Source organism: Bufo gargarizans, chromosome 1 (assembly GCF_014858855.1).
Source record: "Bufo gargarizans isolate SCDJY-AF-19 chromosome 1, ASM1485885v1, whole genome shotgun sequence".
NCBI lineage: Eukaryota > Metazoa > Chordata > Amphibia > Anura > Bufonidae > Bufo > Bufo gargarizans.
Window position 1 is genome coordinate 233,393,103 of NC_058080.1, and position 24,447 is coordinate 233,417,549.

Here is a 24,447-nt window from a genome sequence, read left to right on the forward strand (position 1 = left end):
TCAATTAGTGATTCAATTACACAGAATCAGCAGCATGCATGTCATGACTGTTGGGTCTGTTGGATTTCTTTTACTCTACTACACCTGCTAGTAAATTATTTGCCATGTAGAAATAGAATTTCTGCCAAAAACAGTGATTGATCAGGTTAGTGATGTCTGACTGCTATTATTTTGAGCACAACTGTATCACCAACGCTTCTGTAGACCAGCCAGTGATAATTACACGGGGTTTCTAGGCCTTAAGCATTGATGACTTATTCTCAGGATAGGTCATCAATATCAGATGGGTGAAGGTCAGACTCCCCATGCCCCACCAATCAGCTGTTATGAAGGGGCCTCTTCATTTTATACCAGGTACAGGTAACTACCATTGGAAGCTTTGGTTTTACCGCCATCTTCTCTTAATAAACACCATGAAGACTGCATTTTGTCACATAATTTCTGTGTCTGTTCATTGTGTTGCACACTTTAAGAGCAATGCGTTTTTGCTGGCAGACCCTGATGAGGACAATCCAAGAAAAATGGAACAGACTATATTAGTGTATAGTAATATTGAGTGCATTAGTAAGACATTGAATATTTCAGCTTCGGATCCCAAATGGGGCCAGTTCTGTGTTTTTAGGAACATTAAGTCTCTGGAGTAGATGAGAATAGACTTAAATCAGATGCAATCATTCTCCAAGAGCAATTTAGGTAATTTATCTCAGTTACCTGCATAAACTGAGAACATGCTTTATGAAGACAATATGCAGACAGCATTAGCTTCCCCTAGAAGAGAGGCCCCAGGAAGGACAGCTAGCAGAATGCACAATCATGCTTTCTCTGGGATGTAAATGTAGAAGTCTTGTAAGCACAAATGACCAGATTCCCCATGAACTGTGATGTTAGACTAATTACAAGCAGCCTATTGCTCTGTATTTTATCTTGATGTCCATCGATACAATAACTCTCCTTATTGAATGTCTCATTGACTATTATAAAAAAGTTTCCAGTGAAACGCTAGGATAGAGCTGCTTCCATTGTTGTCCATGTGTACGTCTCTGTTTTGAGAGCTATGAGTATCTAGGTGGCTGTATGTAAACTCACAGCACACTTTCTTCATTTTATTTCTGATTCCTTGTAGTAACTCATCAAAGCAATTATTTAACTAAGATCTACAGTACAGACCAAAAGTTTGGACACACCTTCTCATTCAAAGAGTTTTCTTTATTTTCATGACTATGAAAATTGTAGATTCACACTGAAGGCATCAAAACTATGAATTAACACATGTGGAATTATATACATAACAAAAAAGTGTGAAACAACTGAAAATATGTCATATTCTAGGTTTGCTCACTCTTAGCATTCTCTTGATGAGCTTCAAGAGGTAGTCACCTGAAATGGTCTTCCAACAGTCTTGAAGGAGTTCCCAGAGATGCTTAGCACTTGTTGGCCCTTTTGCCTTCACTCTGCGGTACAGCTCACCCCAAACCATCTCGATTGGGTTCAGGTCCGGTGACTGTGGAGGCCTGGTCATCTGGCGCAGCACCCCATCACTCTCCTTCATGGTCAAATAGCCCTTACACAGCCTGGAGGTGTGTTTGGGGTCATTGTCCTGTTGAAAAATAAATGATGGTCCAACTAAACGCAAACCGGATGGAATAGCATGCCGCTGCAAGATGCTGTGGTAGCCATGCTGGTTCAGTATGCCTTCAATTTTGAATAAATCCCCAACAGTGTCACCAGCAAAGCACCCCCACACCATCACACCTCCTCCTCCATGCTTTACGGTGGGAACCAGGCATGTAGAGTCCATCCGTTCACCTTTTCTGCGTCCCATAAAGACACGGTGGTTGGAACCAAAGATCTCAAATTTGGACTCATCAGACCAAAGCACAGATTTCCACTGGTCTAATGTCCATTTAGCCCAAACAAGTCTCTTCTGCTAGTTGCCTGACCTTAGCAGTGGTTTCCTAGCAGATATTCTACCATGAAAGCCTGATTCACACAGTCTCCTCTTAACAGTTGTTCTAGAGATGTGTCTGCTGCTAAAACTCTGTGTGGCATTGACCTGGTCTCTAATCTAAGCTGCTGTTAACCTGCGATTTCTGAGGCTGGTGACTCGGATGAACTTATCCTCCGCAGCAGAGGTGACTCTTGGTCTTCCTTTCCTGGGGCGGTCCGCATGTGAGCCAGTTTCTTTGTAGCGCTTGATGGTTTTTGTGACTGCACTTGGGGACACTTTCAAAGTTTTCCCAATTTTTTCGGACTGACTGACCTTCATTTCTTAAAGTAATGATGGCCACTGGTTTTTCTTAACTTAGCTGCTTTTTTCTTGCCATAATACAAATTCTAACAGTCTATTCAGTAGGACTATCCACCTGACTTCTCCACAACGCAACTGATGGTCCCAACCCCATTTATAAGGCAAGAAATCCCACTTATTAAACCTGACAGGGCACACCTGTGAAGTGAAAACCATTTCAGGTGACTACCTCTTGAAGCTCATCAAGAGAATGCTAAGAGTGTGCAAAGCAGTAATCAAAGCAAAAGGTGGCTACTTTGAAGAACCTAGAATATGACATATTTTCAGTTGTTTCACACTTTTTTGTTATGTATATAATTCCACATGTGTTAATTCATAGTTTTGATGCCTTTAGTGTGAATCTACAATTTTCATAGTCATGAAAATAAAGAAAACTCTTTGATGCCTTACATGCCCAATCCTTATTTCCCCCCAACATCTGATGAAAGAGGAAAGTAGAGACACTCCCATACCCACCCGTGGGTTCATCTAAGGAGTATGGGTACCTTTAGATATTATTAGGGCTGCAACGATTAATCGACTTTATCGATAATATTCGATAATGGGCTTCGTTGTCGACGAATCCAGTTATCGAATAATCGCCGATTCGTTGCTATGCGGGCGGGCAGTTTACTTTAAATCAGCGCATCTTAATTTACCGTACAATAAAGCTCCAGTAACAGGCAGAACGGACGGCGGCGTAACGTTACTTACGTGACGAGCCTGCAACGCCTCCTTCATTCATAAAGTAGGCGGAGCAGGTGCGTCACGTGAGTGAGTGACGTTAGGCCGCCGCCCGCTCTGCCTGTTACCTGAGCTTCATTGTAAGGTAATAAAGATGCGCTGAGTAAAAGTTACTGCCAGAATAGTCTGCTGTGAGCAGCGGGGCCGGGGCTGTTATGGGGAGGGGGATCTGTGTATGGCACCACTATGGGGAGGGGGATCTGTGTATGGCACTGCTATGGGGAGGGGGATCTGTGTATGGCACCGCTATGGGGAGGGGGATCTGTGCACTGTTATGGGGAGGGGGATCTGTGCACTGTTATGGAGAGGGGGATCTGTGCACTGTTATGGGGAGGGGATCTGTGCACTGTTATGGGGAGGGGATCTGTGCACTGTTATGGGGAGGGGGATCTGTGGATGACACATATAGCAGAAGGTGCTATATAGTGTCATCTATAGATCCCCCCATATCAGTGTCATCCACAGATCCCCCCTTCCATAACAGTGCACAGATCCCCCTACGCATAACAGTGCCATCCACAGATCTCCCATAACAGTGCCATCCACAGATCCCCCATAACAGGGCCATCCACAGATCCCCCATAACAGTGCCATCCACAGATCCCCTCCATAACAGTGCCATCCACAGATCCCCTCCATAACAGTGCCATCCACAGATCCCCTCCATAACAGGGCCATCCACAGATCCCCTCCATAACAGGGCCATCCACAGATCCCCTCCATAACAGTGCCATCCACAGATCCCCTCCATAACAGCGCCATCCACAGATCCCCCCCATAATAGTGTCATCCACAGATCCCCATAATAGTGTCATCCATAATTTGTTTTAATATGTCCTTTGAACATAATTTTTCAAGTAAAATCATATAGACCTCTTTGTTTTGTAATTTTGGTGTTTTTTCCTGATTAATCGATTAAATTATCGACAACTAATCGGTTATTCAAATAATCGTTAGCTTCAGCCCTAGATATTATTGACGATTACTGTAGTAGTTAGTTTTATGGTGGTACTGCTGGGTGGTGAAGTGATAGTATGTGGCAGATAGTATGTAAATTTATGACTGGATACAGGCAATACCTGGGCCAATACACAGGGCAGTGATCAGGACAGCTCATTGCCCACTTGTTTAAGGGGGTTGGCCAATTTATAAAAATATTACCCCTTAATCTACATATGTATCATACATTTGTATGTCACACCATAACTTATACCCACCACGCAGCAGAACGCCCTTGGGTCTGCATCAGTGGGCTGTGGAAACACCTATAATCCTATTTCATGCCATAGGGCACAAGATGGTGGTGGTGGCGTGATTCATTCACATCACTGCTTCTTGTGCCTGGGTGCACCCCTCTTCTCTGCAGGCGCTGGACAGTAATTGAACATGTTCTTCTCAAGTGCAGAAGAGGGTCCGTCCAGGGACAGAAAGCAGTGATGTGGAAGAATCACGTGGCCTCCACTATCTTGTGCCCTAGAGACGCAGCATTCTAGGATTGTAGAGGTTTACACAGTGCAATGATAGGGACCAGAGGGCTTCCAGCTGTGTGGTTGTGGTAAGTTATGGTGTGACATACAAATGTTATGTCACACAAATATAGATGATGGGGTAATAGGTGGTGATGTGGATGAATCACATCAACATTTCCATCTTTCGACCTATGGATGCAGAGCTTGAGGAGCTTGAGTTTACATAACCCACCGATGGGGGGACTGGTGGTGTTCTGCAGCGTGGCAGAGGTAAGTTATATTGTGAATTGGGAAATATTTTACACATTGGCCAACCTCTTTCAGCTTCTCCGTATGGGGTGGAAGAATCATTGCTACGATTGATCATCCCCATATAGATTCATTGTTTGTTGGCAGGATGCCCCGCCTTCCCGTTTACACAGGGTGGTATGCTGCCGACAAACAATGATTTTATGTGGCATATAACGATGAAACCCTCAATAACCACGTTTTTTTCTTTGTTTGTTGGGCTATCCGTGACACATTTACATGGACCAGTTATTGGGAACGATTGTGCGTAAGAGTGTTTCGCAACTGGATGATCTTTGGCCGGTGTAAAAGGGCTTCTTCAGGTGTGCAATACTTTGGTATTATTCACTCTGTCAGACATTTAAAAGTAGGAAATATGGAGACATTTCATCTACATAGAGCCTATTCCCTGGAAAATAGTCCAGTAAATAGTGGTATCTGTGATGATATTATCACGTTTTAGAAACCATCTGTGGGATGTAAAACTTCCTTGAACACTCGCTATGGATTACTGTAGCTATGCACAGGAGAATAGGGTTAATGTAACAGGCAGATGTGTGAGAGCCCAGTAGATAGCTGGGGGATTTCCATTTTACTTAACACAATCTTCTGTCTACAGTTGGCCAATAGAGGCTTGTTAGTGCTCAACCACTTGGCAAGGACTTGGTTTCCATTGTGGCTAAACATCAGTCTCGCAAACTAACAAATGGCAGATGCTTTTGACTAGCGAAGCCCTAGGGTTCAATCTCGTTGAGGAATTAGTTTCTATCACTGTAACATAAGCCACAAGTAGTTTTGTTGAATTGTATTGGCATAACTGTAAGTGTTGTGGTTAGTCTTCTACATAGGAGAAATATTTTAATGGCGATTGACAACGTTTGGGGTTTTTTCTACAGCTTTATTAAGCACAACAATCAAACATTTTATATGAATGATTATATTGTGAACATGGTTTAGATTTTATCAGCATTGTAATGTGTAGAATAAGCAAAGTCTACATGTGCAATAAGATCTTTGTTGTCATTAATACCTTATGTCATGTTATGCTTTATGTCACTTCAAAGAAGTTATTTATATGCCAAAAATTGATAGACTAGCCATAGAAAATTATGAATGTGGAAGTTTTTTTTTTTGTTTTTTTTCACCTGCCCTGTATTATTCCACATGAAGACTTTCATTGGTTTCTTGTCCCAGGAAAGACACCATATCCCGAGTGTTGAGGAGAGAAAGGATCGGGTCATATCAGTTGAATATGGTAGCTAGCCCTGACTGTGATAATACATAAAAAAAGTAAACCTACCTTCTGTTGCCTACTGATCTGATTGCTTTCTGTCAATTCAGTTGACCCCTGGGGTAGCAGGAAATGTAGATCATTCATTTTTGAACTATATGGCTCCTACAGTTTTCTATTTTATTAATGGACCAAGACCAGAGCGTTCTCATGGACTCAGCTTATAAGATGGTAACATGACCTAGTGGCTGTATATGATGACCCTTGAGGTCCTGCAGGCAACAAGCAAAATACTTCAATCACATTGCTTTTAAAACGTTGGGCGAAAATAGGCAAAGTGGATGGGGGTCAAACGTGTGTACTAACGATCGTTTGTCCTCCTTTCACTTTGCATAAGGCTGTGCAAAAGGGGCTTTAAACAAATGGCGGTTGACTTGTATCTCTTCAATTGTCGCTCATTATTGGTCCAGTGTGAGGGGACACTAACGAGTGCCAATTGATGAAAGATTTGGAGCTCATTTATAGTCCCTTTCATATGGTCAGATGCAAAGTGAATGGGAGAAGGACTGTTATTATGATTGTTCATCCCCTACTTACTTTTGATATTGTCAGCAGCACATCCTCTTTTCCATCAGCAAGACTATACTACTACTGATGATATGGCCTATGGAAATAACATAGTTTACAACGCAACTGAACGTGGACATTTGTTCTATATATCTGGAGAGTGGACCCTCAGGATAATGCCCAATGTATTCTATTCCCACCTCTGACAGTGTATAACTGGATAGTATATGAGACTAGTTAATACCGGGTTCAATAACCCTGTGGTTTACAATATTTGTAGTAAGGTGTTGTCATGTGGGTGCTGAAAGGTCTCTTTGTGTGAAGGCAAAAAGTAGATTGATGGAATTGAACAAAACCCCTCTTTCTAGAGGCTGGCATTTCAGAAGTGCTCACTTACAGGGTTGGTGCCATGTTTAGGTAAGGGTACACTGAGTACAGAATGAGTAAGGGATGAGGTCACTTCTAAATTAAGTACACAAGAATGGCTTTTACCTGTTTGAAGACCATTTTTTAGTCTAAGGCGCCTTTGTTCTTTATGCTCACCAATATTACATATGTGATGTCAGAAACATAGAGAAAGGATATATATTTGCATGCCAGCAACCCCCAAGGGCATCTTCATTCACCTCTGAGAAGAAAATCTGTTAGATGAGCCTGACAAAGGAATCCAAAAAAGTTTAGCTGTGTTTTACGATGTAGAAAATGAGTTCAAAGGCGTATGGCTGACTTCAGCCTGCATGTGAAGAACCCTCTGTGAAAAGGAGTGCAAACTGTTTGTATTAATACTAGCAGAGCGAATCCTAGTGAAACCCGAGACAGCAGCCTCTCAGACCTGTCAGAACATATTCCGAATTTTAGCATAGCAGAAATATGTAGGTGTCCCTGGGAATGAGAGCACTCCGAGGATGCTCTGATTTCAGTCTTGGCCAATACAAACAGTCTGTGATGGAAACAGTCAGGAGCAAGGACAAACATCTTGAGTTGCTTGGTGCATTCATGTTATTTATTGCATAGTTGAAACGAGTTATAAAAGGTCATAGGCAATAGTTTCCAGCACAACAGCCTTTATAAAGAATCATCAGGAAGGGTGTTAGCTATATTGGTGTGTTACAGGAAGGAAGGCTCTTTCCTTCCATTTTTCTGCATGACTTTCACTGACATGATGAAGCTGGGAAAACTCTCATTGGCTACCGGCCAAAGGCAAGCATGCAATATTTCTGATTGATGGAAACTTATATTACCCAGGGGGCACCTGGAACATGGCTCTTACTAGAAATATCTGAAGCTTTTGTTGCTTTAGAAAAATGGATGGGATTTGATTGTTCAGGGTTACGCATCAATGACTTCAGCTCATATAGCTTAGTAGTAAATATCCTAGACAGTCTGTTGTATTCTTGTAGGGCTTCCATCTCATCGTAAAGTGATATCAAGTAGTAGAGGACAGGCAACAACCCTAAGATCTCAGTGGGCTTTGGACAATGAGAAATGGTCCCATCTTTGGTGGTGAGTTAGCTGGAGAATCTTTTTAAAGTGTGTTACTTGCCAAACAGTCCAAGGCACTGCCAAATGGAGTAGAATTGCATTATTTGGAGCATGTAAGTCAAAAACAGCTGTCTTATGTGTTCAAAATAAAACAACTTATCCTTCATTTGTCAGTATCTTGGACTCTTCTTGCAAGTTGGATTTCCTGGGTGGATTTAGATGGAACTCACGCCCCAAGAAAGCAGACCACAAATGTACCTGGTTCACATATTACTCATTTAGATATACTAAGCCTGTCCTAACCTATGATCACCATCTTATCACTTAGATACAGGTATACCCTCATTCACAACTTCATTCACAATTCTGCAGTTTACGGAGCTGAAATCTTATAAAATCTGTGCCGACTGACATTCTGAAGTATAGTCCTTTTAGACTAGACACTGTTCGGTCATCTGCTGAGTTGTTAGGGGTGTGTCTGTCGACAGGATTTTTGACAGTTTCCAGTAGTAACCAACTGAGATATGACTGCAGTTCTGAAAAATAAAAGGCATCGGGATTGTTCATATTTTGAACAATTTAAACCAATGGCATGTCATTGTACCCACTTTCGTGTAATTGACAGACTTATTGGCAGTGAGTAGAGGTACTAAATGTATAGATCAGTGTCTTATTTAAGCTACTATCCATTACTGCCCTATTTCCTTACTGATCTTAGATGTGTCAGGAGGTGCTCCATATACCCAACATTCATTACTGTAAAAAAAAAACAAGACCTTACATCTGACCGGACGGTTCATTATCTAGTAGAGTGCCAAACATTATGTAAGAAATTGCAGGAGATTAGTGGAGAAGGGAAGATGGCAACACTAGTACAGAATTGGAAAAAATATAAGTAATGTAGGATCTTAGTTAAGATTCTTCCAGAAATGGAAAGAACATGTTTATGTATATTTTACACTGTATTTGCAATGGCTAAAAACAGCATAATCACAAAGACAGGTCCAAAGATTACTGACCACTATTAATTGCATATATATTCAGCGATCTAATGTTCATCATAGATCAGGATCAGTCTTGGCATCTTTTTTGCAGTCTAATTGCTGCGGTATTTTACCGCATCAGACAGATGTTACATGTTAGTATGTAGGATTTTCCCCACTGACGTTAAAGAAAAATTTCACAATCGCAGTTTCCTATGTCTGTCTTATGGGTGGTCCAGGATTAGAAAAAAAGATTTGCTTAGCCTTTTTTTTTTTTTTTTTTTTGGGTCTAGAAGCAGCGCCATGTCTGACCATGATTGTGCCTGGTATTGCAGTTCAGCCCCAATACTTGAATGAGGACAGACTGCAATATTAAGCTCAGCAAATGGAGAGAACTTTTTTTTTTCTAATCCCGGACAACCCAGTTTCATAGTACACACAGGCACTGAAATATTCATCATACAACAGAATATTATTAAAAAGTGTCTGTTAATAGGCAGCAAATGAATATGTATTGTTTAGGTGGTCCACAGTCTGGTAAAGAGTGGTGGCCCCGATGTTGGTAAATGCCGCCGCCTTCTTTTTTTTTCTCTTTTTTCGCCTTCTTCTCCGTCGTTGAGGAGTAGGAGGGTTGGGTTAGAGGAGTAGGCTCATTGATAAACTGATGTTGCATTATACTGTTTTTTTTTTGTTTTGTTTTTTTTTGTAATTTGACAGATTTTTTTTTGTATTAAAAAATCTCATAACAAAACAATAACAAGTGCCACTGGGTCGTCGTAATGTGGTACCACTTTTGATACTGATTACTATGAAGTGAAATCTCCTTTATTTGGCCTACATTGAAAACCTGGAGAGATCACAGGCCTGTGTTTTGGTCCTACTAGACATCTTTGATTCATTTGTGCAGCCTTCTCGTTTCTATGTAATGTGCACTGATCAGCTATGGTAATAGTTTCCTATATACAATTTAAACTACTACACAGGAGCCACAGTTGGTTCAAATTTTAGGAGGCCATCTCATATGACATGGCCTACATCTACCAACAGCCTGGCTACTGCATTTTAGTCTGTTTAGTATACCCATAGCTGCGGCAACATGAAATGATGTGTGTTGCTTCATTACTGCAGCATGCAGTGACATCTGGACTCCATTTATGTCCATTATTGTAACTTTTTAAAGCATGTATAGAAGTAATCAGTAACTCTGAGCCGAGGACTCACTTCTGTTGTGATCTTATTTTATTATTTAAGGTAGTTGAGCGTCTTGCCTTGGCTTTATCACACATTTTTTGTTTTGCTTCTCTGTTTCAGGCTCTCATGCGTCCAGGACGTATTGACAGAATCATTTTTGTGCCATTGCCGGATGCTGCCACACGCCGGGAAATCTTTAGACTCCGTTTCCAGAGTATGCCTATTGATCAGGAGGTCAATTTAGATCATCTTGTGTTACAAACTGAGAAGTATTCAGGAGCAGAGGTAAGCAGTGGACATGTTGGAGTACTTATAGCCGCATTCGACCAAGATTTACATGTCCATTTTGGAGCTGAGTGACTTGATACATACTTTTCTATACTTTGTACTTACCCGGAGGTCTTCTTCAGCACCCAGAGCTACATTCAGACTGAACAAAAAATAATTGGGGGCAGTGTAGGATGCAGCTTGCTTCTGGTGTACAGGAAAGGCCAGATGGCACTTGCCCTAAAATGGTGGACATGGACTGGCTGAGAGGAACAATTAGGTAGTTGATGTTAGAGACTCCTGATTAATGTTCTGTGCATGAAAAACTAATTGTGAACAGATCATATATAGATGACGGCCGTGTGCTGTCAGTTTTTCTGACCCTTTCACTTGGATGGGCAGAACTAGTGGGACCAGAATCCAGCATGCTGCGATTACCCCTAAGTAACATAACATTTCACTCACCTTTGTGAATGTAAAGGGAATCCCTCGTCCGATGGAGGTTAGGGGTTGCATTAGGTAGTTTACCTGTGTTTTGCCAAAAATAAGTGCTCTTCGCTTCTTTACTTTTAGGGTACTTTCACACTTGCGTTGTTTGATTCCGGCAGGCAGTTCCGTTGCCTGATCAGGCAAACTGTATGCAAACGCATGTCATTTTTTCTGACTGATCAGGCATTTCTCAGACTGATCAGGATCCTGATCAGTCTGAAAAATGCCTGATCAGTCAGAAAAATGCATTGCAATACAAGATCCCTTTTTCCGGTGTCATCAGGCAAAACGTATGCTACGGTTTTCTCTTTTGCCTGATCAGTCAAAATGACTGAACTGAAGACATTCTGATGCATCGTGAACGGATTACTCTCCATTCAGAATGCATGGGGATATGCCTGATCAGTTCTTTTCCGGTATAGAGCCCCTGTGACGGAACTCTATGCCGGAAAATAAAAATGCTAATGTGAAAGTACCCTTAGAAGGCAGAACATCACTTGTCTCTGCAGCCCATGCAGTTTTTGTGTCTCTACATAGCATGCTGTGTTGTGGTACAGTAAATGGGTTAAAGTAGCTTAAAACATAACTTTAAATAGCTATATTAAAAATGCATATCAAGAATCAGACAAATAGCTATATAAAAAAAAATCGATCAAATAAAGCTACTTTGGGCAAAAGACCCAACACAAGCAAACCTCCCGAGGTATAAGTATATTAGTAACTGGAACAGTGTTCACAGTTGGTGTCACTCAATGTTTCAAAACATGGCAGAGGGTTGAGGGACCTTATCTGTCCCTGGTAGTCCTTGTTAATTCTTCTCCTTCCTTAGATAGGCTAAAATACGGGTATCTGTCTTGATAAGGGCGATCGAGTCGGGAACCTCTCCCTTACAGTTAAAGGGAATATCCTTGGATTAAGGTTAAAATTTAAAATGAAACATCATATAATACATGACAACCTATTTCTAACAAAGCTAGAACCAGCCCTGTGCCTCCCATGGATCCAGAGCTTTCCCATTCATTGCTCCAATTGTTCTGGGGGGGGGGGGGTGTCCTTTCAACTGTTGCTCTCCCTACCAGCGAACAAGGGGTGTTTCCTCTCTCAGGGGGCATGTCTCTTCTGCCAAAGCTTTCTCCACGTAACTGTCAAAGCTTCTACAAGTAGATACGGCGGGTGGCAGTTGAAATATGGGTATGTGCATCCACCAGAACAATGTTACTTGGGTAGAGAAATAAGGAAAAGAGCAAACAGCAGGTGGCGCTATACAGGTAGATTTCATTAAAAAAAACCTCAGTAGCTATAGTATAAAAGTATTCAGATCCAGGCACTGGTTTGAAAAATGTAGAATATTTTTTATGGGACAACCCCTGGAAAAGCCATGGAAATAACACTGGCTGTGATTAGAACATATAGTCATATTAATACCCACTATCCTTATGAGGGCCACGTCACTTGGCGTGGATAAACAATGCCACGTTATCCCGCTTATTAGTGTATTCATTATGCTACAGGTGTTTGTATGTAAATTTGTTCAGACAGATTTGGGTTTCAAACCTTACATAAATTGGCAGACAGCTTATCCTTTACTACAGCTAGCTACAGGCAAACCCGGGAGAGATGTTTCCAGAACACTGTGTGCCGCCCGGACTCTGTCGGCATGCCAGCTATTTGGATGGGCTCATAAGCCATTTTACATTCCAGAGTACTCCATAATAATACAATTGGTCCCAGATCTGTGTGATGTGCACAAACATGGTGTCTTTCTGTTAGATTGCAGAAGTGTATATGTATTGGATAGTGGCCATTCATAGTCAGTGAAAGCATTGTTTCTGCTGTGCATGTTCCAAATCCATTAATCTCGGCAGCTGACAAAATCAGCAGTTCTCTCATCTGATTGAAGGCACTATGAGTGTAGTGTTTGTGCATTGTGCTGATCGTCCAGCCTTCCATGTTTTACTTATCAATGTTTTGTTTGTGCGGGAGACCCGTCCACCTCTCTCCGAGCATCCCACTTAACATCTTTGTCTAGGAGAATTCCAAAACAGGCTTTGTATTTTCTGGCAGATGATCATTCTCTTTGCCAGCGTGCACTCTTGTTATGTTGTATACATTATAATCCAGCAAAAAATCGAGTCGATGCATATAAGTCCTTCATGCAATACCTGACATGGTCATGGCAATGGTAAAATGTATGAAGACACATGTACTTGGACTGCAAAGAATCCTCCCACCTTGAAGTTATATCATGGTTGATTATGGAACAAACTTGCCTCTATGTTGTCAATCTGTCTTGCTGCATAAAATAAGTATACTTCTGGAACTTATCAACCAGCACAACCTCCTCTGGCAGAGATTGCCATAATCTTACTGCTCTTACAGTAAAGAACCCCTTCTATGCTGATGGTGAAACCACCGTTTCTCTTGCTGTAGTAGAATCCTCAGTTAGGCCATGTTCTCTCCTTCAGGATTCTGTCAGAATAGATGTAATACTTTAAAATCCATGTTCATTATTGCCTTGGATTTTGAAAGCCACAGATTATAAGAGTACATTCATATGACTATATGTATTTTGCGATGATGTCCGTGTGACATCCTTTTTTTTGCAGACCCACGCCCTAAGAGTTTTTACTGTAGGCGAAATAGTCAGGAGTATGGCTGCATGGCATGTAGAGGCAGAAGTCACACTTGGGTCGTGGTGCTGGAGGAGGCCCAAAGGCTCTTCTGCCTCATATGAAGAGATCACATTGCAGCCCAGGAGCTTCAAGTTACACCTTTGTTCAGACAGTCCTAATTTTGCTAATATTTCTTGGTGCTGTAGTCCACCCATTCCATTATTTGTTCTTGTAAAAGTAATTGGGATTTGAACTAGATTTAAAAAAATATATAATCTTTAACTGCTATGAAATACAAGAACATTACAGTTTCTTTGTATTCCTGTGTATTCGTGGTATGCACCTTGGCTGATTGACTTGAGCAAACCATGCCATTGGATTACAGACAGCAAAGAAATCACTCACAAGTTGCGTGACAAGAGTAATGAAATGATTAACAGCTGCATATTTGTTCCTTTGCCTGGGGGGCTTCATATTTCCTATGCGATCCTATCTTTGTATTGTTAGAAGACGTTGTTTAATCCTTCCATGTTCCGTCTCTTCTGTCTCTCTGCCCTTTATGACTTTCTCACCTCCTATCCTCCCAGGCTAAATCACTTTGCAGAGTCCTCCATCTGCTCCATGTGTGTGCAGTAAAAATACAGTCTAGTGAATTCATGGTGCACAGAGATGTTCCTGTGAGACAGCTTACACTATAAGGGTTCCTACATGTATCTTAAAGGGAACCTGTCACCTGGATTTGGGGTATAGAGCTGAGGACATGGGCTGCTAGATCGCCCCTAGCACATCTGCAATACCCAGTCCCCATAGCTCTGTGTGCTTTTATTGTGTAAAAAAAACAACAATTTAATACATATGCAAATTAACCTGAGATGAGTCCTGTCCCTGACTCATCTCATGTACAGGACTCATCTCAGGTTAGTTCACATATGTATCAAATCGGTTTGTTTACACAATAAAAGCACACAGAGCTATGGGGACTGGGTATTGCGGATGTGCTAGATGCCATCTAGCAACCCATGTCCTCAGCTCTATACACAAAATCCCGGTGACAGGTTCCCTTTAAAGCAAGATGAATATTGATTTTCTTTTTTTTATTTATTATACTCACTTATATAGAGGTACAATATTCCGCAGCGCTTTACAGACATTATCATCCAACTGTCCCCAATAGGGCTCACAATCTAAGGTCTTTGGAGTGTGGGAGGAAACCGGAGAACCCGGAGGAAACCCACACAAACACGGGGAGGGCATACAAACCCCATGCAATTGTTGTTAATAGTTTTCCCTGCCAAACCACAGTACCCACCAGCAGTGTCGGACTGGGGAGCCTAGGCCCCACCAGTAAAATTTATTTGGGGGGCCCACTGTACGGATACATTCAAATATAATAAATCATCTAACAAGTTTTTTATATGAAAATAGGCTGGTTGAGGTGCTGTACATTGAATATATGTATGTAGTGCAGTAAGTCTACTGTGTTATGTACAGGGGCGTAGCTAAAGGCTCACGGGCCCTGGTGCAAGAGTTTAGCTTGGGCCCCCATTCCCTTAGTGCTTGTTGGCAAGGGGCAGGGGAGCACGTAGCCTTCCTGCTTGAAAGGGCACCCCCTCATGGCAAATTCTTGACCTAACCCCTTCCTTCCAGACAGAGGTGTTAATTGACCAGCATGCACTTTCTATAATGCCAGTGTCTTATGTGGCACAAGGGTTTTTGGCCCCCCTCAGGCTCCTGGGCCCGGTAGCGACTGCTACCGCTACACCCCCTATAGCTACGCCCCTGGTTATGTACCACTTGTGCAGGGGGTGGGAGACTAGGGGCCCACCGGGGGATTCCCCTGTACCCCTGTGGGCCAGTCCGAGCTTGCCCACCAGGCTGCCCAAACTAGGCATGGTCTATCAGAGTAATTAGATTTAATGCCACAATACAGATAAACTCTATCAGATTAGTGCCTAGTGTATAAATGACTATAAATGCACAAACTACCGTATAGTTGCACCCACTGTGTCTAAATTAAGAGAATCTCTATAGGAATATACAGTCTCAGGGTATAGAGGAAATTAAAATCTAACTTTTAATGATAGTGATATGATAAAAACTAACACAAATGTCACACATACTGGACAGAGCGCAGCTCCAAACATGCCCTGGTCTACTGACCAGTAAGCATCAATACCCAATCTCCCTAAATAGATATTGGGTATGTATCACTGGCACTACTTCACTGGATGAATCCCTCATCCAGTAAAGAATGATGACATGTAGTGAGCACACTAGGGAATTTCTGTCTAGGGCAAGGATTTTGTTTAGGGTAAGGCCTTTAGGCTCACATAGGTCTCTCCTTAGTAGGGTATAATAGAAAGAGACCACTACCGGACGTGGGTACTCCTACCCTTCATACCACCCAGGATTTATCATTTTGGACTTTGACTGAACCCTGGACACGAGAGGGAACTACCCAGTGGTGACCATAACTGGTAAGAGTGTTCTATTTTTTACTGTTTAGGAATACACTGGTAATGTTGTCATGGTATGGTTAGGTGGTAGTTATCTAATCGTGTTTGGCAAGCATCTTGTACACAGTCGAGCCACATTATTAAGACCACCAGCTAATATCCAGAGTAACCGCCGTATGCAGCATGGACAGAAGCTAGACGGGCTGAGAGTGACTCAATAAGGTCCTAGTAGATTGTCACAAGTATCTGGAGCCATGCTAACTGCAGTGCATCCCACAGCTGGTGGAGAGGGCATGGGGGAGGATCCATTGAGTGAACACGAGGATCGAGGAGGTATCACAAATGCTCCATTGGGTTCAAGTATGGGGAGATAGGGGCCAGAGTAGTACTTGGAAGTTTTGGTCATGCCCTTCCAACCAGTATAAGACATTTCTAACATGTCACATTGCCTTAATGGAAGATCCCATCCGCAAGGACGGATGCATACCCAAGTCAGTTGAAAGTGCCTTCCACATGGATAAGTGGGCCCAGAGAGTGCCATGAAACCATTTCCTAGACCATAGCACTGCCATCACCAGCTTATGTTCTTCCAGCAATGGTTGCAGGGTCTTTGTTCTCTGATGTTTCTTACCTGACATGCCAACATCCGTCTGTTCGATCACGCAGAAAACGTGACTCATCGGAGAAGGCAACTCTTTGCCAGTCAGCAGTGGTCCAATTCTGATAATACTAGGAAACATAAGGCCTTTTCTGCTGATGCAACTTTGTAGAATTGCAGTGACCATCCTTCTGCTTTGGAGCCCCATACACAGGAGGGTTCACCCTGGTTCATTTTGGCAGTGAGCTGCTCCACTGTAGCAAGTTGGTCCAATAAAAGTTAGATTTTGATTTCTTCTATACTCTGAGATTGTCCAGAGTGTATAATCACAGTTACAGTACCTGAATGCAGATCTTTACACTGAGCCAGCGAAAAATGCTGCAAGATTTCAGCTTGAAGCCTGAAGAACTATGAATGCAGCTCTGGACTATATTACAGGACCAGTGTATTTACAGTGTCCAGCTTTTCACTTTTAATGTGATAACTAACTAAAAATTCTTCGCTACGGGTGCATTCTTGGGCTACATTCACACAACAGTTGAAAGAAAAACAGCCATTATAAACAGACACACTGTAAGTTTTTTATGGCCATTTTTCAACCATTTGTGCATCCATTTTCCAGCCATCTGTACATTTCTAACGGCCATTTTGCAGCCATTTCTAACGGCCATTAAAAGCAGGTGATTTTCATTCTGTTTTTAAGTTCGTACCCCAACCCCTGCAGGGCCCTTACGATATATATTATGCCCCACCATAGTGCCCCCAGTATAAATAATGCACACCTTTGTGGCCTGAGCAGTTATAATAGCCCCCAGTATAGATAATGGATAATGGTCCCTTTAGTGCCTCCCAGTAGTTATAATAGCCCTCGATTTCTGCCCCAGTAGAGATATTAGCCCCCAGTTGTACCTCCATATATATATAATGGACCCCAGTTGTGTCCCAAAACATATATATATATATATATATATATATATCATAGCCCACAGTTGTGCTCCATATATAATGCCCCCTCCTTTCCCCCATCCCCACTAATGCGAAAAAAATAAATAAATACTCACCTCATCAACTTGCGTTGGATGCGTGAGGACACTCGCTCCTCACAACCTTGCGATTCACTGGATACAGCAGGACTTGATGTTCCCAGCGTCATGACGTCTCAATGCTGGGAGCACAGGTCCTGCTGCATTCAGTGCATTTTTAAGGGTTTGAGGAGCGAGCGTCCTGACACGTTCAAATGGATGTTTTTTTTTGTTTGTTTTTTATTTAATACTAACTCCAGAAAGACTCTTCTAGCTGTTTTAACGGTCGTTAGAAAGCTGCATTCCTGTCTACGTGGCCGTTAAAAACATGCCCATTAATTCCAGTGAGGTCCATCTGGAGGTGAAAATGGCCAAAAATAGGACATGTCCTGCTTTTTGATGGCCACCGTTCACTGGCCATTAAAGGGGTAATCCCATCTTAGACAAGAGGGGCATAAAGCTAGAATATGCCCCCATTGTCTGATAGGTGTGGTGAGCGCTGTGGCTGCAGGACCCCAGATTTCCCAGGGTTCGTCCACCACCAAGCGCTAATCCCCACCTCTCCCATAGAAGTGAATGGGAGCGTGCCGCGCATGCGCGGCCCATGCTCCCATTCATTTCTATGGGGCAGTCGCCCCATAGAAAAGAATAGAGGATGGCTGCGCATGCGCAGTGCGCCCTCCATCGCTTTTGGGGCTCCGTTCTCAATATAGGTGCGGGTCCCAGCGGTGGGACCTGCACCTATAAGACAATGGGGGCATATCCTAGAGATATGCCCCCATTGTCTGAGATGAAAAAAACCCTTTAAATGTCAATAGCTCCATGGACTTTAATTGGCTCTAAAAAATGGCCGTGTGACCGCTGGTACAAAAATGGCCATCACAGAGCCGTTTTTGTGTGAATGTAGCCTAAAGAGGTAAAAACCCTTCCATCTACCCGCTTCTTTTTTTTTTTATGGTTGGGAGATCCTTGGCCAACAAATCGCTGCCACTCAGTGTCCTCACACAAATCCAGGAGAGTGACATCACAAAAGGCCATTTGCGCTGTTCTTTTACATTTATGCTTGTCGCTAATGACCTTTTCAGCTTCTCGACTGTGCTTTGTGTAAACATTCATTCATGATCACAAGACCTTTACTTCTTTTCATCCTGTTCAACTTTCCCAGCTGTTTCATTGCTTCCTTCCTGTGGCTTTATTTAGTCTTTGTTACTTAATCAACCGTTCCCGTCCCATAGCTATATGTTCATTCTCCCCATCTCCCATGCTCGGTTATTTCATTACTGTGTCTGGGCAGCCGTTTGAAGACTAAACTTTTCATCGGATTCCCTCACAGCCCATTTCATATGAGTCAATCATATTGTATTGTATTTCCATCTTTCTGCTGGATGGATGTTCATAATAGTTCATGTGATACTTGTGACCTCCATGTGTAGAAAGTGAGGCCCTGTGGTGCATTGGAAGATTTACATCAAGGGAGGCTCATTTTCTGCAATAAAGGGAATATTCTAACAAAACATGGCTGCAGTAGAGGGCATATGGTGACTTCCAGCTACTATGTCTCACACAGCAGACACTTCCATCCTGGACAGCTAGATAAATCCTAAATGCCATAGGAGGGTAGAATAGACAGAATTGTATACTCATCTAATCAACATGTATGCCATTTTTTTTATTGCACGTAAGAGCACGGCATCCGGAGCAATGTTAATATTCAGCCTAATAAGCATCCATATAACCAGTTTCTTTTCGAGCTTTAGGAGGCCATGCAACGCCATTGTGGAGGGTCTAAAGGGGAAACCTGCTTTTATTCCTGAAATGCTGTGTGTCATGTTGCAGAGTGTAAAGGACTTGTCTGTTAGGGTATGTGTACAGTGTGGTGAAATCAGAACATTGGTGCGATTACTACATAAATACATCAAAACATAGGGTTTTTTTTTGCAAAAATCGTAGCAAATCCACTGAATTTAGTAGTAATTGTAGCACTACACCATGTAACTATACCCCTACTTCCTCCTTAAGGTGAATGTAGCTGCCTAGCACATGGAAGTTAATTGGCTGGCTTGGAATTTAGCTGTCCTGGTCTAGTGCCATGAGATAACTCGTGTGTTAATAACAGTATTATAGGGAGTTATTAAGGAGGTTTTCCATCGCACAAAAATTGGTGGCAGTAGGCTTGGGGTGACTGAACACATAAAAGAATCAATACCTCCACTGTTCCACCACCACTATCGTTCTGATGTTGCTCAAGTCCTCTGCTGTTCTCTAGTTCCTGCTCCCGTTTCAGCACACAGGAAATGCTTGCTCAGTCAATCACTGGTTGAGGTGGGTCATCATTGCGGGGAGTGATTGAATCAGCAGAAATTACAGCCATTTCCTGCCATGTTGAGAAGGAGAAAGAAATGGACTGCTGTGAGGACCCTGGCAACATTGGAACAGCAGTGGATCGGCAAGGTGAGTATAAGGCCGCTTTCAGACGAGCGAGTGTCACGCTCTGGACTCTCAGTGCAGCACCTGTCCTGAACTTCCAGCACTGCCGGGGTCGCATAGCATTATATTGATTTATGATGCTGTATAACCCTTTGAGATCTGTAATGTACTGGATAACACTGACATAATGATGTCAGTGTTATACAATACATTCCAGAACTGGAAGGGTTACATAGCATCATAAATCAATATAATGCTTTGTGACCCCCGGCAGTGCTGGAAGTTCAGGACGGATGCTGCACTGAGAGTCCAGAGCGTGACACTCGCTCTTCTGAAAGGGGCCTAAGTTCTGTTATTTTTCAGCCTGTGGGAACATTTTTGCTTGTGCTGGAATACTCCTTTGAAGCTTTGTTCACCCTAGTGTCAGGGCGTCATATAGCTATGCCGAATCTGTTCATGAACCGATAACTTGACAGACCCCATTGACGCTAATAGGATCCATTAGCTTTCTGGCTATTTTGACAGCAAAAACAGTGCTGCAGACTGCACTACTCCTGGTGTTGAAATTACTGGAAAACCCTGTGGACCTCTTTAAAACAATGCCACCAGTGCATTGCCCAGAACAATGGAGCTGATATATTTTGCTCATTTTCTGTGCTCCTTGTCTTTGGCTTTCAGTTGAGGTTGAGGATTTGTTTTTATATCTTGGCACATTGGCTTTGGTCTGCGGTGTGATAGAAAGGATCAGTCTGCTGTTGATTCATCAGTGGTAGATGTGCTTTGGCTCCTAGTTGAGCTTTCCTTTTTATGTTCAATAAATAGACCATGCTTGTTATACAATAGTTAACAAGCCCTGTGTATATGTGCTCTTCCTGTCCTTACTAAATATCCTAATCCCGCTCCCAACTTTATGCAATATACTGTATTTTGCAGAGCTTGGCTGATGTTCTCCTGCAGGTATATGTGTGTGACACTACTACAACATAACTTGGCTAGCATCTTAAAGTGGTTGTCCCACAAAAAATATTCGAGTTTTCAAACCAGAACCTGGATCTAAATACTTCTGTAATTGCTTGTAATAAAAAATTTGGCATAGCCACTGAGTTATTCAATAAAATGTATCTGTATTGCGCCACCTGCTGTTTGTTCTTTTTCTTATTTCTTTGTCCTGCTCACTGAGATAGCCGCACATGCTCAGTATCGTCCTTCAACTGCCTCCTGAGTTGTGATAGGGAGAGCTGAGACACACCCCCTTAGCTGCAGCAGAAAAGACACTCCCCTTAAGCTGTCAGCTTCATATAAATCTAACAGAGCATGAAAGGGGAGATCTCTGGATCCATGGGAGGTACATGGCTGGTTCTAGTTTTGTTAGAAATAGATTGTCATGTACTAGATTATGTCTGATTTTCATTTTTTACATTATTCACGGGATAATCCCTTTAATAAGTAATACTGAAAAATTTTGGCTAACCTTTTTCTTATTGGGAGATCTGGTGGTGCAGTTCATCATACCATGAAATGTTTGGTTTGCCTACAGCAAGTAGTGTCGTGAAAACTAAAAGTCACAAGCGCGCCATGACCATCTTAAGACTGGGTTTCCATGTTCAAGTTTATTGATGCTTGATTTTTGAAGGCAAGGCCAAGAACGAATCATAAATGCATGAATCATAAATACTACTATTATAGTGGAGGAAATATAATGCTGCAATTTGAAATATAATTTGGATGGATGGAATTAGGCACTGTTCACATTTGCTCTTTAGGATCTATTGCACTTACTGTGTGGTCCACTGAGTCCTTTGTTGTAGTCAAACCTGACAGAATATGCAACAGAGGCCTTGACCCAGATTTGACCAGTGAAAGGACCAGTAAATGAACAGCACTCCTAAATATCTTTGGAAGATAGTGGTGTGTGTCTTCAGGTGGGCTTGTTCTGTCTCATCCACACAAGAAAACCAAACAAAAGTGCAATAATTGATATAACAGCCCTCATCTATCATGTGAAAAATCAAATGTAAATGTCTACCCAAAAATGCAACATTTCAGTCAGACAGCCAACTTCAAGCATGAAGAAGACTATGTGTACTTGAAACATTTCAGGTTCGGATTGAAATTAAAGAAGTTTTCCAGGAGGATAATTCTTAAAGGGGTTCTCTTACCTCAGCAAACAGCATTTATAATATAGAGGATTGGCCATATTGCTTCCTTTGCTGGCTGAATGCATTTTTCCATCACATTATACACGGCTCGTTTTCATGGTTACAACCACCCTGCAATCCATCAGTGGTGGTTGTGCTTGCACACTATAGGAAAAACCACTCCCGTGGTCCCGGCCACCAGAGAGGTCGGCGCTTTTTACTACAGTGTGCAAGCACAACCACCACCGATGGACTGAAAGGTAGTTGTAACCATGGACAAAAATGAATACAGCCAGCAAAGGAAGCAATATGGACAATCACAATACATTAGGAAGTGGCTTATATTAACTTTCTCTACATGATAAATGCCACTTGCTGAAGTATCACAACCCCTTAGAGCATATTTTCTTAAAACTCTGCATTGTGCCATTACTCTGTTGTGATTGGGGTGTGTCTCCTCACTGTCCAGTCAGTGCTGAAAGTATCAGACTGTGCAGGGACACACCCTATTGGCAAAGGGAATGGCAGTGCCCAGTTTTTAATGTAGGACTGGCACAATATAAGGATCTAAGAAAAGGTGTTATGATGACTGTCTCTGCCCACGGTCACACCACTCCTCACGGTGTGCGAGGCCACCGGATTGCTCACCCACTCTACTGTTCCTGATCTCCGCTGGTTTTGACCTGCCAGTGTCTCTTTCTTTCTACCCTTCCTACCCCTGCTCCATCCACTCCACACAGGCCGAATCCTGCTCCCAGTCTATGCTCATAGTGCGCAAGGACATACTCCCTCCAGATCTTTAAGGGCTAGCACCTGTGCATCTTAATCTTTTTTGGCCAATGGCTGGCCAACATGGGGTACTTAACCCTTAGGATACCTGAGGTTTTTTCATTTTTGCGTTTTTATTTTTCTTCCACATCTTCCTTGAGCCGTAACTTTTTTATATTTCCATTCACAAAGCTGTGGGAGGGCTTATTTTTAGCGGGACAAGTTGTACTTTTTAATGCCATCGTTAATTATGGCATAAGATGTAGTAGGAAGCGGTAAAAAAAAAAAATCCAAATGAGGTGGAATTGGAAAAAAAAAAAACTTACCCATGCCTTTCATTCTCTGGGTCAGAACGATTACAACGATACCCCATATGTATAGTTTTTTTTTATGTCTAAATAGTGTAAAAATACATTTAAACTTAAAAAAAAAAAAAAAAGTTTTTAGATCACCATATTCTGACCCCCATAACTTTTTGATACTTATGTCTACTGAGCTGTATAGGGGCTCATTTTTGGCAGGACAATCTGTAGTTTTTATTTGGAGTGTGTGTGACTTTTTGATCACATTTTATAAAAAAAAATTGGGTAAGAGAAGCAATGAAAAAATTGGCCATTTAGACCTTTTTTTCGTTACGCCATTGGAAATTTTTTAAAATATTTTTATAGTATTGGCATTTTTGGTCGCGGTGATACCCATCATGTTTATATTTATTTTTATTATATGGAAAGGGGATGAATTAAACTTTTATATTTTTTTTGTAAATGATTTTGAAGCTCATATATGTGCCTATAAAATTATTATTATTTATTTTATTTTTTTTCATTTTGTACAATCAGGTATTTTTAAAATTAGTTTATGGCCAAAATAAGGATTCAACATGAATATTATGAGCCTCGTCATAGAGGCTCAAAATATTCACAGCATCTGCCGACATCCCCATTGGACACAGAGAGTGTCGGTAGGAGGCCCGGAAGCACGAGGTTCCGGATTTTGCGCATTTAGATGCCGAGATCTCACTTGATCAAGGCATCTAAAGCCTTTACATGTACGGTGCTGGTAGAGAAGGGGTTAAGGTATCTTCCCCATGGAAGGGCACCTGAACAATACGTTCTAGTACTTTAGTGCCCTGTAGAGGTCTGCCATTAGCTTCTTTGCCTGTCTATGTACCGACTCCTGTCTGGCTTCTGGATTTGACTCTTTGCTGCCTAACATGACTTATGCCTGTTCTCCATACTGACTCTGACCTGCTCACTCTGATGTCAGACTGTTTATTGGATTGCACAAACTCTACCTGCCCTGACCTCCGCCTGTCCCTGACTACAGTTTTGACTGATCACTTGGTGCTGTGCTTCAGTTTCTCTTGACCCCTGTGGGTCAGCAGTCACTTTAACAGGCACTAGTCAAAGAGGTAGCAGCCTGGTAGTT

The 24,447-nt window shown here is 42.1% G+C and overlaps 1 protein-coding gene across 2 annotated transcripts in view; it reads left to right on the plus strand.

The window, feature by feature from the left end:
* The window catches only part of SPATA5 (spermatogenesis associated 5), a 382,760-nt gene that overhangs the window by 336,372 nt on the left and 21,941 nt on the right, over nucleotides 1-24,447 (plus strand). The window contains exon 16 of one of the 2 annotated variants that reach the window (XR_006390924.1): nucleotides 10,363-10,490. Coding sequence is in view for 1 of the 2 variants with exons in the window: in XM_044302228.1 (XP_044158163.1) it covers nucleotides 10,363-10,527 (165 nt within the window). In the remaining variant the exon portion in view is untranslated. Of the gene's footprint in view, nucleotides 1-10,362; nucleotides 10,528-24,447 lie in introns of those variants that run through there. The other variant, XM_044302228.1, reaches the window with a different exon arrangement.